We start from the raw sequence: 17,411 nt of genomic DNA, 5'->3' as shown, positions 1-17,411 counted from the left end.
TGTGTGTGTGTATATATATATATATATATATATATATATATATATATATATATATATATATATATCCAAAACCAAGTCTCTCATTGCTGGAGCCCCCAACCCTTCAGGGCGGCCTCTTCACAATGGGCACGGAGCAGCCCATCAATCTCCAACATGAAAAACACACACAAGAGGCCCATTGCTGGCAAAACATCAGCGTTTATTCATCGTCTGGCACAGCAGATTCCTTCCTGCTCCTAACGTTTCGGCCTCATCCGGCCTTGCTCACAGGTAGAAGGACAAAATTCAAATGCTGATTGAAGTCTGCTGTGCCTTGTTAAATTCAAGTTACCCACGTGACTAAATAAAGAATACAAATCCCAGAGTGCACCGCCACAATGCTGTTCACAATAATAAAGTCAGTACTTGCATGGCGGTGTCACTCGTAAATGGAAATAATTTTCAAAGTCAGATGAGTTGATGTTCTCATTGCGCATTGCTGTACATTGTTCATAGGACGTAAATAAACATGAAATCCAGCCAGCACGATCAATGATAAAAATAATTCACCTTGAATCCCTTCCAGCACGCTTGCCCTATTTGCCAAATTGGCATCTCCTCAGTAGGCAGGGGCGCGTGAGTGGGTCATGCTCCTCATTTTAAATCCAAAACCAAGTCTCTCGTTGCTGGAGCCCCCAACCCTTCAGGGCGGCCTCTTCACAATGGGCACGGAGCAGCCCATCAATCTCCAACACGAAAAACACACACAAGAGGCCCATTGCTGGCAAAACATCGGCGTTTATTCATTGTCTGGCACAGCAGATCCCTTCCTGCTCCTAACGTTTCGGCCTCATCCGGCCTTGCTCACAGGTAGAAGGACAAAATTCAAATGCTGATTGCAGTCTGCTGTGCGCTTGTTAAATTCAAGTTACCCACGTGACTAAATAAAGAATACAAATCCCAGAGTGCACCACCACAATGCTGTTCACAATAATAAAGTCAGTACCTGCATGGCGGTGTCACTCGTAATTGAAAATAATTTTCAAAGTCAGGTGAGTTGATGTTCTCATTGCGCATTGGCATATATATATTGCCTATTGGCAGTTGCTAGTAGCTAGCTATAGTTAGGACCTAGTTTCCTTAGCAAAAGCATTTTTTGATGTGACAATATCTTTGGCGCAGTTTGATGAATCTTTGTGAAATTTTCAAAACAAAGGGGGCAACCTGAGGCCAGGTCCCGGGGGCTGGGGTCCCTGGGGCCAAAAGTGGACCCTCCTGTTACCTCAATTAAGTCCCACACAGTGGGCTTCACCGATTTTCGCACAAGTATACATTTTCCCCATTTGCCACATAATCCATCATCTGCTGCATATTCTGCGTATTTGAACAAACAGAAACCTTTTTTCTAGTTCAAACGGCTCAAACGTTACCAAAAATGCAGCGACAAGTAGTACAGCATGGTGGAAGGCCCTTTGCAAACCTAGAATGGTCACCTGTTACTTACTGCTAAATGTGGGTGTTAAATTGGTGCCAATGGTGTGCAAACCACTCTTGCTTCTTTCTGCACCTCTCTTGTCTCTTTCTGAATTTCTGTGGCTTCTTTCTGTACCTTTCTTTCTTTTTCTGCACTTCTCTTGCCTCTTTCTGCACATCTCTTCCACTTTTTTCACCTCTCTTGCCTCTTTCTGCACCTCTCTTGCCTCTTTCTGCCCCTCACTTGCTTCTTTCTGCACCCCTCTTGCCTTTTTCTGAACCCCTGTTCCCTCTTTCTGCACCTCTCTTGCCTGTTTCTGTACCAATCTTGCCTCTTTCTGCACTTCTCTTGCCTCTTTCTGCACCTCTGTTGCTTCTTTCTGCACTTGCCTTGCCTATTTCCGCAATACCACTTGCCTCTTTCGGCACCTCTGTTAATTCTTTCTGCATTTCTCTTGCTTCTTTCTACACGTCTCTTGCTTCTTTCTATACCCCTCTTTCCTCTTCCTGAACCTTTCTTCCCACTTTGAGCAACTCTCTTGCCCCTTTCTGTACATCTCTTCCCTCTCTCTGCACCCCTCGTGCATCTTTGTGCACTTCTGTTCTTTCTTTCTGCACTTCTTTTGTATCTTTCTGCACCTCTCTTGCTTCTTTCTTCTCCCTTGTGCCTCTTTCTGCACCCTTCCTCCCTCTTTCTACACCTCTCTTGCCTCTTTCTGCACACTTGTGCCCTCTTTCTGCACCTCTCCTGCCTGTTTATGCACGTCTGTTGCTTCCTTCTGCACTTCTCTTGCCTCTTTCTGCAACTGTGTTGCTCTTTTTGCACCTCTGTTGCTTCTTTCTGCATTTCTCTTGCTTCTTTCTGCACCTATCTTGTTTGTTTCTGTTTCCCTGTTGCCCCTTTCTGCACTTGTCTTCCTTCTTTGTGCATCTCTCCTCCCTCTTTGTGCACCTCTCTTGTCTTTCTGTACCTGTCTTGCCTCTTTCTGCACTTCTGTTGCCTCTTTTTGCACCCCTCTTCCCTTTTTCTGCATCTCTCTTGCCTCTTTCTGCACCCCTCTCCCGCACCTTTGCTGCCTGTTTCTGTACCTCTCTTGCCTTTTTCTGCACTTCTGTTGCTTCTTTCTGCACCTCTCTTGCTTCCTTCTGCAGCACTCTTGCCTATTTCTGCACCTCTGCTACTTCTTTCTGTACTTTTCTTTCTTCTTTCTGCACCTTTTTGCCTCTTTCTGCACCTCACTTGCCTCTTTCTGCACTTCTCTTGCTTCTTTCTACACCTCTGTTGCTTCTTTCTGCACCCCTCTTGCATCTTTCTGCACCGCCCTTCCCTCTTTCTGCAACTCTCTTGCCCCTTTCTGCACCCCTGTTCCCTCTTTCTGTCCCCTGCTGCCTGTTTCTGTTCCTCTTGCCTCTTTCTGCACCTCTGCTGCTTCTTTCTATACTTCTCTAGCCTCTTTCTGCACCTCTGTTGCTTCTTTCTGCACTTCTCTTTCTTCTTTCTGTAGCTCTATTGCTTCTTTCTGTACCCCTTTTGCCTCTTTCTGTACCCTTCTTTCTTGTTTGTGCACTTCTCTTGCCTCTTTCTGCACCTATCTTGCCTTTTTCTGCAGTTCTCTGTCCTCTTTCTGCACCCCTCTTGCCTCTTTCTGCACCTCTGTTGGTTCTTTCTGTGCTGTTCTTGCTTCTTTCTGTACCTCTCTTGCAAATCCATGCACCCCTCTTCCCTCTTTCTGCACCCCTCTTCCCTCTTTCTACACCTCTCTTACCTCTGCCTGCACCCCTGTTCCTTCTTTCTGTACCTCTTCTGCCTGTTTCTGCAACTCTCTTACCTCTTTTTGCAGTTCTCATGCCTCCTTCTGCACATCTGTTACTGCTTTATGCACTTCTCTTGCCTCTTTCTGTACCCATGTAGCTACTTTCTGCACCTCTGTTGCTTCTTTCTGCACTTCTTGTGCTTCTTTCTGTACCGCTCTAGCTTCTTTATGTACCCCTCTTGCCTCTTTCTACACTGCTCTTCCCTCTTTATTTACCTCTCTTGCCTCTTTCTGCACCTCTGTTGCTTCTTTCAGCACTTCACTTGCTTCTTTCAGCACATCTTTTGCTTCTTTCTGCACCCCTCTTGCCTCCTTCAGTACCCTGCTTCCATCTTTGTGCACCTCTCTTGCCTCTTTCTGCACCTCTTTCCTCTTTCTGCAGTTCTTTTGCTTCTTTCTGCACCACTGTTCCTTCTGTCTACACTTCTCTTGTCTCTTTCTTCACCCCTCTTTCTGTACCTCTTTTGCTTTTTTCAGCACTTCTCTTGCTTGACAGATGACAGGCTTCACGCTTGATGAGGCAAAGGCAACTGAAAAACTGCACGTGATAAAAGGGTCCCACAGTTTAGCTCCGATCATTGCCATCAATTTTGAAAATATTACGCTAGAGACATAAGGCAAGATAAGGTATGTTTTTGAACTACTGATAAGCTACACCTTAACAGAGGGGGATCATGCAGAAACCCCTCCGCTGCCAGCAACAGTTAAAGCAACAGTTAAACTGCCAATACCATGAACACTGCATTCCATAAGCACTTACATCATTACATTCCAACACAGAATGTACAGTACTGAGAGTTCACTGGAACTGAATTCTCAACCTTAAATAGAAGGTAATACACCTGCACAGTGGGGAACTGGTGCAACCTTAGCAGCACCAGATACAACTAGCCCACCTCCCCCACCTGTCCTAGCACTGAAGTACAGTATGGGTGATAGAGTTCTTATGGTTCCGAAGTTAATTGTCTAGTGCTTTGATATATTTGAAGGTATAAAACCAGGTTACTTTTCAGAATAAACCCTACCACTTACTGGCATCCATACACACACACAGCCTTCACAGTACCCATCTCCAGTCTCCCTGCCTCTCAGAACCCCATGGCATCAGCGATGTTCTGGTCCTCGGTATAAGTGACTCACAGAAGAAACTATATGCTGGGATGACAATTGGGAAGGCATGGGTACCAAGCTTTGTTTATTCTCCTATTGGTTGTGCCAGGCCTCAGGGGCATTTGGCGAAGCAGTGCTCGCAAAGAGATTCATTTTATTTATCTATTTGCATACTTACCTCCGTTGGGCCATAATCCAGAGTTTACTACCACCCACCCTGCCCCTCCCCCGCCCTGAGTCACCGCCCGGCAGCACTCCATGTTGCAGATGGTACAAAAATCAATAGTCACCTAAAGCCCCATTTTCAGTACTTATCTGTGTGTACTTCGAACAGCAAATATAAATAGAGAGCACTTTTAATTGTGTCCTAGGGTGGCCTGAATGATTCATGACTGATAATTAAAGGGAACAGACAGAAAAGTCACATTACAAATGAATACATACTTTTTTATTTATAACCCCTTTTAGTGTCAAGACAAAGTCTTTGCAGGCTTTTTAAACATACATGGTTGCCATTTTTTCTATTGGCAACCATACTTTATATTCCTTTTCATGAAATGCATTTTCACACTACAGCAGCAAATGTTAAATACAAATGTAAGGAATAGGCATAGTGGGGGCCCAGGGGGTACTGGAAACAGAAAAAAACTAAGCCTTGGTAACCAGTTTACAAAGGTATGCAAATGGTCTTTAAAGACCTGTAAAAAATGTGGGTGTGCCGCAAATAAGAATCCAGACACTGCCTAGCCGAGCCCACAAAAGCACACTCACTGACCTTCGGCCCCAGGTAAATGAAGACAGTCTGGAAATGCAGCAAATAAACAGCGCACTTCTGGGCCATCTTTATTTACATGTGCTTGCAGAAGCCTTCGCGCCCCCCTGGGACTCCATCCATGCCCCCCAGGGGGGCGCCCCACAGTTTAAAGACCTCTGATATAAGGTTATTTAACTTCTCATTACTGAAGTAAGAGACTTTCAGGACTAAACCCATGTTAATAGAAGAAAGTATGGTTTGAACCTCTAAGATCTAGATTATCAGTTTTGACACCACTTTTCTCTTTCGGGTTTTTAGGTGAAAGCGTCTTCTTGGGGAACCATGAAGAGAGAGAAGAGTATGTATTGAATGATGGTGGAATCATTTACTATGGAAATGCAGAACAATTCAGCGGCTTCCAATGGGACTATGGGCAGGTATCTAGACAAACATCATAGTAAATACAAAGCATCCATTGACTCAGGAGCCCAAGCTACATACAAAGACCCTCCAGTAATCCAAGCAGACACTGGGAAAATGTAGAACATGCAGATTCATGACACACACTCAGAAAAGACAGGCACATGTTCCCCATCAGAAACCTTCTCTTTAATAATCCATGTCAAAATATAATCAAGAGTGTCCAAACATTTTACAGTTCAGTTTTAACTAAAGATTCAAGAACTCAAAGTTGTATAGCTAACTCATACCTATTTTAAATGCATCCAGGCTTGGTCAATAAAAGTGAATTTGAAACAAGCCATTGATTGAGTATACTCAAGAATTCCATTTTTCAAGCTCAACCATATTCCAAAAATGGAGAGTGCCCTTCTAAAGAGACGTCGCTCACAGCTTGTCTCAGGGTTGAGGTTGGATTTATTTAGGTGCTCCAAACCAGGTCACCATAATGTGAGGCTTGACCATTTTTCTCTGCAACAGACTTAGTTTTCATGCTTTTGTTTGCTCTACAGTTTGAAGAAAATATTCTGATGATCTGCCTTGCCCTGCTGGACCGTAACCTGAATTACAAGAAGGATAGTAAAAAATACTACTCTCAGAGGAATGACCCAGTATATGTGGGACGTGTCTGCACTGCTATGGTAAGGCACAATGTCAGTGTGTAACAAACCTTTCAATAAGAAATGTGGTCATACAGTCAAAATATTTTCTTGCAAAATGCATTGGTAAAGAGTGATCCTAGAATCAGTATTAGAAGCGAGGCATGCTATCCCTACAGTATAACATTGCCAAAAGTTTGAGATTTCTGATGCCACTTTATCTCTGCCACAGGATTTCAGGCTTATTCAGTTTGGTAAAAACAGTGGTTGTCAATCCTAAGCAAATTGTAAATAGTATATGATCTGTATAGTAATAAAGTATATGTTCAAGGAACTAGTTGAGAGCAGAGTCTCTGAGCACAAAAGTGGCTGGGGAGGAAGTGGACTTGGATCATCAGAAGTATCAAATGCTGTGGAGAGATCATGAAGTTTGAGATAAAAGGTGCAATTGTGGTGGGCAGAGGTTATGACACTGGACATTTGAGAAAGGAACATCAGTTGCCTTTGACTTGCATGAAGAAATAAGGTTCCAGTAGCCGTGAAAATCTGAAGTCCAGCAGACAAATGAACCAAAGGACCATAGACAATGGGAAGGGTCGGTTAAATATGGTATCAGCCTGGCGAGCTTGCTGTCGTCCATTGTTTCCCATGAACTGCCCACCCGTATATACCTGCCTTAGAAGACAGCAACCTGTGCTTAGGTATGTGACACAGTGGTGGACATGTGTGGCCTGACTGCTTTCAGTTCATTAAGCTTGTGTGTTTTCCCTTTCCAAGACCAAGAGGTACACTGAGGTTTAGCCCTTGCAGACAAGACACTTGGGGGCATATTCACAAGGACTTATCTGTGATTCATCTCCACCTCAACGCATCAAAAGTGGGGATAGATCTAACACCCCATTCACAAGCTGGTGCAAACTGCAGACATCTGCAGTATTCCCATGATAACTGCCCCACAATGTATCTCCAAGGTGGACACCACCAACTAACCCTAATGAGATGCAGAGTAGGTGTTCCCATGCAAAAACACACGAAAAAACCACAACACCACTTTCACAACGAACTGACAGATCTGCAAAGTGAACCAAAAAGAAGCGATAAGCCGCGGTAGCCGCTGGTATTTAACACCTGCCTCAAGCAGGTGTAAAGACGGACGAGTACCTGCAGTAGGCAAATAAGTCCCGCACACAGCCACGCCCGAAGAACAAACGACGCCATGGAGCTACTCATCATGCAGCTTGGAGCCCCAACAGGGCCACGACACCCACCACTACCACCCCCAGGACTGCGACCACCCCCAGGACCCGGACCACCCCCCCCGGACCACCACAGAGGCAGCGCAGAGTAAGACAGAGGACCTACTGAAAATGCACCACTCTCACATACCTAACGCCCGAGGAAGTCATTGCCCACTACAGGCTCAAAAGGACAACCATCCTCCACATCATGACCCACATAACATCGCCCACAGGTTGACGGTCCCAACACAGCGGAGAACCAACATCCCTCTGTAGACAAAGGTGCTGGCTGTGCTGTGCTGCACCTGTTGGCCTCTGGTACCTTCCAATCAACAACTCCCAGAGTCAGAGGTGTCTCACAGCCAGCCCTATCAAAGTTTATCACACCTGTCCTGGATGCCATCCTCAGCTTCATACCCCAGTACCTTCACTTCCCCAACACTGCGCAGGAACAGCTGGAGACAATGCAAGGCTTCTACACCATAGCTGGGTTCCTGGCGTGTTAGGGGCAATCGACTGCACACTTGTCCCACTTGTGCCCCCTGCTGATACTGCACACCACTACTGCAACAGAAAGCACACACATTACATCAATGTGAAGCCAATAGTGGACCACCGGGGACTCTTCACCAAAGTCGTCGCCAACTACCCAGGCAGTGTGCATGGTTCCGTCATCTTCCAACAGTCCATCATCAAACAGTGCTTCCAGGATGGCACATATGGAATTGGACTGCTCGTTGGTAAGTGCCAAATCAACACATCACACACCCCAAAGCCACCAACACACAACGCACAACAGTGGGAATGCACACGTGACCAAACCACATACAACATGTCAAACTACACGACCACCTACCGGACACGACAACACCACTCCATGGTCATCCTGGGCTACCCCTGCACCCAATACTGACAGATCATGGCACCACAGCCACACAACAGCTGAACGTGTGGAGATGCGGAATGCAGCCATGTGCAAAGGATGCAAGTGACCCTTGAATGGGAATGTACACGACAAGTGAGGCGTGGATGTGCAGGGCAGACATGGGTATGCAAACCACAGACATGTCCATGCAGACCACAACTGCTGGTGACTGGAGAGTAGTGAGCAGTGGTCGCAACCATGTCACCCCAGGCCATGGGTCAGATAGCAGAAGTGTCATACGCTGTGTCCCCCCCCTGTGTGCGTGAACATAGTGGGTTGGCCCTGAGTACGCCAGGGCTGTGCAGGGGTGTGGACAAAAACCCCATTGTGCAGAGCGTGGTTCACTCCCAGGAAGGCCAACATCACTCACATTGTGGTGCCGCGTGGCCTGCCACGAGCCCAACACCCTGAGCAGTGGGGCCTGCGACCCTCTGTGCCTGCTGCGCCCCAGGACGCTAATGCACAGACCAGGCCTGCCCACCCCAGCGCACCAGGGCCGTACTGCTCACCTGCCGACACCGCCGTGTGTCAAAGAGGTCCCACCACGTACCGGTGTAAGCTCCAAGCCCAAGTCCAGCAACCTCTGCACCTTCCGCAGACCATTTCTGTCCCCCCCGATGCTGTCCCACATCACTCCTTTCTTATTAACATACTCCACCGGCGTCCTCTTCAGCCCAGTAGGTCCCACATGTGGAACTGTGTCCTGAGTCCTGAATGACAGTGACCCCAAGTTCATGGCAGCGGCCACAGCACCAGACTCTCTTTGATCAGTGAGACATAATTCCATATCGCAGGCCTGCGACACCTGGTGCCACTAACCCTGTTCAACGCAAGCCAGCGAAACATGGTGCCACTGACCCTATGCACCATGAGTGACCATCATCCTCTGGCAGAACATCGTTGGTGTCTGAGCCTGTGGCCTGGGGGTTGTCATCAGCAACGGGCATTTATGGACTTGGTGTCTGGCATGGGTCTGTGGCATTCATATCCGCCATGTTGCCGGACACAGCTGGCATGTGCCTTTTGCATCATGCCCTGGGGTTAGACCTCCCATTCTCCCCCATGACACTCCGCGGAAGGCACCTATAACACATGTGAGGCCCTTCTCTGCCCTCATGACCCTACCCAGTCTCCCTCAGGTCAGCATCCCATGGCGGTGGCCCATGTCGGCCGCTGTGCATCTGGGGCCACTAGCCCTGTGCGACTCGAGTCATTCCCCCTTGTTGTTTTGATATTGCATTTCTGAGTGCCTGATGACTGTTGGAGTTGTTACCAGCACCAGTTACTCCCTGGGGGCTGGCTTACAGTCACCCCACACAGAGCCAGCACAGGCGTCACTGGATTAGTGGGCTTGCCATCACATCCAGCCGAACCAAGTATTGACTCTTTTCTCACAGGTGATCCAGGATATGCACTCTGCCCTTGGATGGTGCCACCCCTCCGAGACACGGACACACCCGCCCAGAGGCAGTACAATGCAGCCCAAATACGCACCAGGGGCATTGTTGAACGCACATTTGGCGTGTTGAAGTCACGTTTCAGGTGCATGGATGGCACAGATGGAAAGCTCCTGTACAGCCCGGACATTGTGTGCAAGATGATTGTTGCATGTTGTGTGTTGCACAACATCTGTGTTCGCACCAGTGCCCCTCTTGGATCCCAGTTCCAGAGGAACCGGACGATGATGGTGACGATGAGGCAGGAATGGCCCGTTGGAACACCATCATTGACACTTACTTCTCATGAGCACGTCGCATTGTGGCCATCTATGGCATCATGGGATAATACAAGATGTCCAATTGTACAGCATGTGTGATTAAAACATATTTGGAGGTTAAAGGTTGAACTTGTACATTGTCATGTTACATTTTCCAACCGTTTCAGATGTGATTTGCCATGTTGTGCACATTTGCGGAACCAGTTGAGTTCTGTGTTCTGTTGTGGAGGTGTTGCTGTTTGTACCGGGATGTTGTCAATGTCGAGGTGCACTTATGCTTATGTGCGTATGTTGCACGGTGGGTGAGTCTCTCATGCGGCTATGATTTGTCTGCCACTGATCTCTTTCATGCGGTGTGTCTGTCAGTTCTGTACTTCCACGGTGCTTGGATATTGTGGGGTACATGTCCTCTGCAGTCGGTCAGGGTGCATCCGTGGTATTCCGCAGTTGATGTATTATTTTTAGTGGAATTTTCCGTATGCTGTGCTTTTTCCCGCATTACATGTGAGTATTGCTGACCTCACGCTGGTTGTCACTGTTTTCTTATCAAGCTTTGGCCCATCGCAGGTTTTTTTGTGTTCTGGTTTGTGTTTTTATCTCCATCGAGGTGGCTGTACCGCGGACATTGTCCACGGTGTCGGCAGTCTATCGCATGGTACCGCCATGTTCTGAATTCCACGTTGACACAGGGTTATTTTCCCGTGATAGGCTGCGATGTGTATATTTGCGCTAACATTTTTTGGTGATGTTTATCACACATTCTTGTCAATTTACCCCAAGGGTGTTTACCATCTAGGCGTGGTTACTTTGAACAATTTAAACCATTATCCTAGAAAGAACAGTTCCAGTAGTATTGGTGCTAAAATATCCTCATACAATCTTAGCCCCACAACAGCTTGCTTCTATTCTTGGTAGATTCTAGTAAAAGCCTCCGGATCCCTGTGTGCCCCAGAAACTCCTGACTGTGAACTTTGATTTCTGAGATACAAGTCCTTGATGTTTTATGGTCGGATATGAGTACCAGCAATTGATATTAATAGATTTTTGCAACCCCTACCTCATTGGCATCGTGAATCCTGACTGTGGTCTGTTTTTTGTCTCCAAAACGACACACCAGAATCATACTGAGTTGCACCCACCAGTGGGTGGCATTTGCCTCCTCTATACTGGTAACCACCCTAGATTCATCACAGTACTCCTGTTTATCCAGATAGAGTACTCCAATGGGTTTGGCTATAGATGGCAGAACCCTTGTAATCATAGAAAAGAATCAGAAGGTAGAAGGGAGGAGCTTAGGCTTTATCCTGAGACAATTTAAAGCATAGACAAAGTGGTTAATGGCACAGAGGCCCATCTTTCAAGGAGGTTCTAATACAGACAGCCTGAAATTCAACAGCAAAAATGTAATTCCAGTGCGCAGTAAAACAGAATAATTTTCACTACTTTACTAAAGCAATAACTATGTACATAAAAACTATTATCTTTTAATTTGACATCTGGACATGTAGATTTCACAGAAGTTTGCTTTGTTTGCCCAGGCTGACTGACCTTAACCATCGCACGCTCAGCAGTCAGTGGCAATTACATTAAACAAACACACACATTTTTCAGTCTCATGTATTTCACCTTTCTTCACTATATCACTTCGACTTCACCACTCCGGACCTGATTCACAAAGGTAATCTTTCTCTTTTCTGTAAGTTTACATTTATTTTGGAATTCACAAGCTACGATTTAGTAGTATGGAATCTCTGATGATAGGCATGTTGTATCGTTTTATGCAGTGCTTAGTTTGTAAAAAATGAAGTGCCGGGGCACTCATCAGGAGGCCACTGCAGCTTACACCACCCATTGCCCCTGCTCGCACTACAAATGACAGTACCAAACCAGCTACTAACCTTCACTCTGTACAAGTGTGACAATTCAGACTATTCCAAGCCTGCAAAGCATAACAATTAGCATGGGCAGCAGGTATTAGTATTTTTTAACATATATTGAATGTGTAAACAACTGTTGTTATCCTTCCTCTAAATCAATCAGCCCACCATGTGGCAGACTGCCATAGGTGCCGGTGCTGCCAATTTAGTGCCAAAGCCGAGTACCGGAAACCACTGGCTCAAATTAAGCAATGTTTTTATGTACGTAGTACTCTGCCTAGACTGCGTTGTCTCTGCAGTCGCAAACCTAATTTAAATTGGTGTTTGTGAATTCCAAAACAAATATTAACTTATTCAAAAGTGTAAGATTACATTTGTGAATCAGGCCCAAACTCTTTACGTATCTTACTCTTTCTAAATAATCTGCATCTTTGTACACCAACGCCCTTTCTCTCTAGCTCCACTCTGTCACATCTTTCACAATATGCCGTTTTCTTCCCCACCACTCCCACAAAATCCCCTCTTTCTAGGTCTCTCTTTGCCTACCTCTGTGTCTCTCCCTCTCCACCCCTCTCTCCTTATCTTAACTCTCTTCCACCTCACCTCACTGCCCCTACCGAATACAGCATGTTACAACGCATGCTATAACATCGCATACTATTACAACGCGGTCATTACAAGGACTGAGTTGTTAGTACACAACGCATTTACATTGCAAGTCATTACAACGACTTGCACTAGGGGGCATGCTGGACTTAGGATACTATTAATTACCATTCCTACTTCAGTTTGCGCAACAGTAGGGAAGGTGTTGGAATTTATTTCCAATACCTGAGAGCTCCCTAGTGCAAGTCGTTGTATTGACTTTCGATGTAATTGCATCACGTACTAACATGGTAGCCCGATGCAATGATAGCGTTGTAAATGCTGTTTCCCCCTACGTCATTACTCTTTTTTCCTCTCACCTCTGTCTCTCCCCATTTCTATACACCTCCCCTTTCACTACCTCCTTCTTAGCTCTCTCTTTATCTCACCTATCTGCATCACCTCTTGCTGCCTGGGGACTCTCTTCATCTCATTCCTCTCTCACTACTTACTGCATTCTTGCTGCCTCTCAGTATCTACCTCTGCCTCTTTTCTCTGTCATTATTGGCGCTCTCTCTTATCAATCTCTTCATCTCCTTTCTGCCTCACTTTCCCAACCTTTCTCTTTTTTTACATATATCACACCTCTCTGTCTCCACCTCTCTCGCTAGATCATAACTCTGCCTCATCCCCGCTCTCTCTGCTTCTCTATCTACAGCACCTCTCCTTCTCTATATCGCCTGTGTCTCATTTGCTCATCTTGTAAGGGTCTGCATTTCATATCTCTTTCTACCAATCTCCACTCTCTACTGTTTTTTCTCCTAACTACTCTCTTTGTTATGACCTGTCTTGGCCTCTTCTCATTTTGCCCCATTGTTATCTCAACACACTCTCTCTCTCTACTTTGCATCTCTCTGCATGCTTAATTTGTGAAAGAAAGAGTGCCGGTGCCTGAAGCTCTGCTCCATTGCCAACAACCGGTGCAATTATACGTTGGCATGCGTACTACCAAAGCCGGTAGTCTTCAATCCACTACCAGACACTCCCTGCTCTTTTTTAGGTCTCGCCTGACCCAGCGCATGCGCTGGTCTGGCGAGACTTATTGAGAGGGCTCCAAAAAGTGCTACCAGGCCAGCCTAGCGCTACAGTGCATGTGCGCGGGCGCGCCCTTTACCGCGATTACTTTCACTTTCGCGGCCGCATGGCCGCTTTGATGTTTGATGTTTGATCGTGATCGCGATCGCCATCACTTTCACTTTCGCCCCCTGAAATGGAATACTTTAAGAGTTTTTACAGTTGCTCAGAATTTGGACAGTGTTTTAGCTTGTAAAGTTAAAGACATCAAAACAGAGCTGTTTCATAGTTGGTTTTTAATAACTGTCGGTCTGAGACGCCACAAGATTATCCGCATTTAAAGCCCTGCTTCATAACAACTACTAAGCTAGCTCATGTTCCTGATATGCAGTCTGTGCTGCATTTAGTGTGTTTGCCAAATAGTGTTGTGTGATGCGCATGTATCGTTTCCTTTGAAAAGCAAATGTTTCCTTAGCCTGCCTTTCCATTTGTATATTTCCAACGTGTTTTTTAATGAAATACTTTTCTTCAGAAAGCACGCTTCTCACAAATTGCACCCCGAGCTTCAGGTGTCTGTCCCGGCACCGCAGCACTTTGGGGGTTTTATGTGGGACTTCCTGGGAAAGTGAGTGTGACCCATTGTCAGCTTTCTCTTCTATTGCCCTGGCTGCTGCCCTTGCTTGCTGTGCTATTTGCTTACTTTTTTATGCATTGCCGGGATTAAGCAGGAGCCTTTGCTTTACATCAGCATCCGATTGAACTGCTACTAAACTGCTTCAGAGGTTTTGTTACTAATTACACGTAAAAACTGCGGTGTAAAGATGATTGAAAATCAACGGAATGAGTAATCGTAGCACTGACTGGCAGTCACTTTAAATAGTAGGCTGGAAGTTCCTAGCATTATGAATAAAATGGAACATTACATTCAAAACAATGAGAGGGAAAAAGTACGTGCCTAGAAAATCCCAAAAACAAATCTCTGTGCTAAATTCTATACAATAACCAGAACACTCATTTTACATCCAGAATATTTGAGGTGGATGGTGCTGGACTTCAGCTTCCATTATCTACCTTATTCTTAAGGCCTTTTAACAGGAGATATTATGCATCACTTTCGGGGCCGCACGTCCGCTTTGCATAGCCAATAGGTCTCGCTTTTGGGACCTTATAAGTATTTAGTTTTGCAACTGTTGCATGGTTAAACACTTATAAGGTCCCAAAGGCGAGACCTATTGGCTATGCCAATGCTTGTTCTTACTCTTGCAGGTTAGGTTCCTGCTTTCTGTTTGTGACGGTTTTGCCGTCTTTTGCTTCCTCCGTCTTTCAAGTGTGTTTTTCCTTCTCTTGCATGTGTAAAATATCTTATGGAAAAATAAGTACCAGTCTCCAACAATAAGTGCTGGTGCCTTATTCCGCGAATTTCTACCTCAAATTAAGCACTGTCTCTCTGTATGTCTCTCACTACTTCACCACTCTGTCCACCTCTGTCTTTCTTCGTCACTTCATTTTGCTAAGTCACCAGTATTTCCACCTTACCTCTCGCGCTACTGTACCCCTGTTGTATGATTCCCCTCTCCATCTTTCGACATTTCCTTCTTCCTCTCTTTAGCTCTCTAGCACTCTACCTCATCATAAAATCCCACCATTCACCAACCTCTATTTTAGTAACCACCTCTACCAACATTTCTGAATACCACACTTTTGTCTATTGACATCTGTCTCTCCCTAAATTATCTGTCTATCTTCTTTAGCTCTACCTACTTTGCCTCTCTACTTCACCTCTCTTGGTATATTGTCTCTTTACCACCTTGTCATTTTGCTGCCGCCTTCCATTTCTCTTACTCTTCAGAGAAGCTCATTGTCTAGCCAGAGAGTGTTCACACAGAAAGAAGAGAAGGGATCAAGGCAGGGAAGAGAACTAAGGAGAAAGTTATTGGGTTTGACAGGATAAAATGGCGAATATCTGTGCTTTTTTCACTGTTGCAGTAAGACCAGAATATTGTGAAGTGGGATTTTTTTGTGTTTACAAATATCTGGCAATTGGCGCTCCATTTTCAAGTGATATATCTGTTTTTTAATATTATGCACTAGTCAAATGAACATCTTCAAAGTCACCACTAAGGTGTCGTATGCCCAATAGAAAGAACGCGCTGGTGGATTTCGCACCAAATAGTCTTGTTGAAAGACACAAACAAAAAGAATGTGCAAGTACAACATGAAATGCCTTGTGTCAAAGATGCCTGTTCAAGATTTCCTTTGATACAATTTGGATTGCTGACGCCGGGCAGGTTGAAATTGTGGCTGTTCTTGTGTGGCCTAGTTTCTGAAAGTTTAACGTATATTCCAATATTATATAGCATCCCAAGAGCTTGAAGTAGCAGAAAAATGATAACATATTGAAAGTTGTTACAGAGGGCCACGAGATGGATCGTTCACAAGGCCCTAAAAATTCTTAAAACAGCAATGTAAGACCACACATGATTCTACTGTAATTCTCAAATGTTCTGCCTATTTTCACCAAAAGATTCATTCAGACTTTACCTACTGAATTGTAGGGAATGTGCGAAATTCGTGTAATATGCTTTTGCCTAATTATGCGCAAAATACATCAAATTACGCATATTTATGCAAAATGCAAATCTATCCTTTTGTGATATAAAATGTGATATGAATTTCCACGTCCATTTTTAAGACGAAGATGCATATACCAAAAAAAAAAGTTAAACAACAAAAGCAACAACTCGCATTCTGTGGTTTTCGCCATTCGGGAATTTTTTTTCACAAATAGGGCATTTTTACCATGAACAGTGCATAAATATGTTGTGTGCTGTAATGGCATAAGTTCTGGAATTTTGATAACAAGCATAACACAAAATTCCTGAAATCATTCGGATTACGCTGTCGTACTTTACATTTTATCAACAGAAAAAGGTCCCTCTTGTGTATCCTTTCTTTGGTTGTCTATTTATCATTACCTCACTGGGACATACATTCAACGCTTGTAGGAGAGTAGGATCTTCACTTATGTTTCTGCTGTATACACTGGTTTCTGGCTATAGTCTGGCCGGGACCCTGCTAATCAGGGCCCCAGCCTCTCTGTTCTCTCTAAACAACTTGGAGTGCATATTAGATGCACTAGTGATTGGATACTGTGGTACCTTATGAGTCCCTAGTATATGGTACCTTAGGTACCAAGGGCATAGGTACTTCACAGGCCTACCAGGGGCTGCAGCATGTATTATGCCACCCCTGGGAAGCAGACTAAATCTGACACCACAGGCCTGCTACTGCAGCCTGGGTGAGGTAGTGTTAGCACTCCTCACTGAGGTATAGGTTCCTATATCTCACCTTACACACACATATAAACCTATCAGTTACCCCTAAGGCAGGCCCTATCAATCCTGAGGGCAGGGTGTTTGGTCTACATGTGAGGGGGTGCCTCTGCCTGAGCAGGGCCCCTCTGCAGCCCTCAGAGTCTATTCTCTGTGGCTGTTTGTGGATGCGGTTAAACCATATACTCTTAAGTGCATTATAACCTAGTGGTAAATGCTAACTTTGGGATGGCTGCATCAAAACATGTCGTGTTTGGTGTCAAACGCTTTGGAATCATACCCCCACACCAGTAACTGGTGTGGGAGTATGATCCCACCCTTCTGGAGGGGTAGACATGTACCCACTGTGGAAACACGGTGGATTCCTGAAAGAGCCCTGGCATCATAATATGGATGCCACCAGCACTGACACTGGGCTGCCCTCCTGCTGCTGACCAAAACTCGCAGTGGAGGAGGCCCAACAATAGGCATCCTG

At 45.4% G+C, this 17,411-nt stretch overlaps 1 protein-coding gene across 2 annotated transcripts in view; it reads left to right on the top strand.

The window, feature by feature from the left end:
* The window catches only part of LOC146812212 (protein-glutamine gamma-glutamyltransferase E-like), a 240,122-nt gene that overhangs the window by 62,654 nt on the left and 160,057 nt on the right, over nucleotides 1-17,411 (top strand). For both annotated transcript variants that reach the window (XM_085619243.1, XM_085619242.1), the window contains exons 4-5: nucleotides 5,449-5,567; nucleotides 6,102-6,230. In XM_085619243.1, coding sequence (XP_085475369.1) covers nucleotides 5,449-5,567; nucleotides 6,102-6,230 — 248 coding nt within the window. The remainder of the gene's footprint in view (nucleotides 1-5,448; nucleotides 5,568-6,101; nucleotides 6,231-17,411) is intronic.

This window comes from Triturus cristatus, chromosome 7 (genome assembly GCF_964204655.1).
Source record: "Triturus cristatus chromosome 7, aTriCri1.1, whole genome shotgun sequence".
Taxonomy (NCBI): Eukaryota; Metazoa; Chordata; class Amphibia; order Caudata; family Salamandridae; genus Triturus; species Triturus cristatus.
The sequence above is the reverse complement of the archived record's forward strand: the minus strand, read 5'-3'. Positions and strand labels throughout refer to the sequence as shown.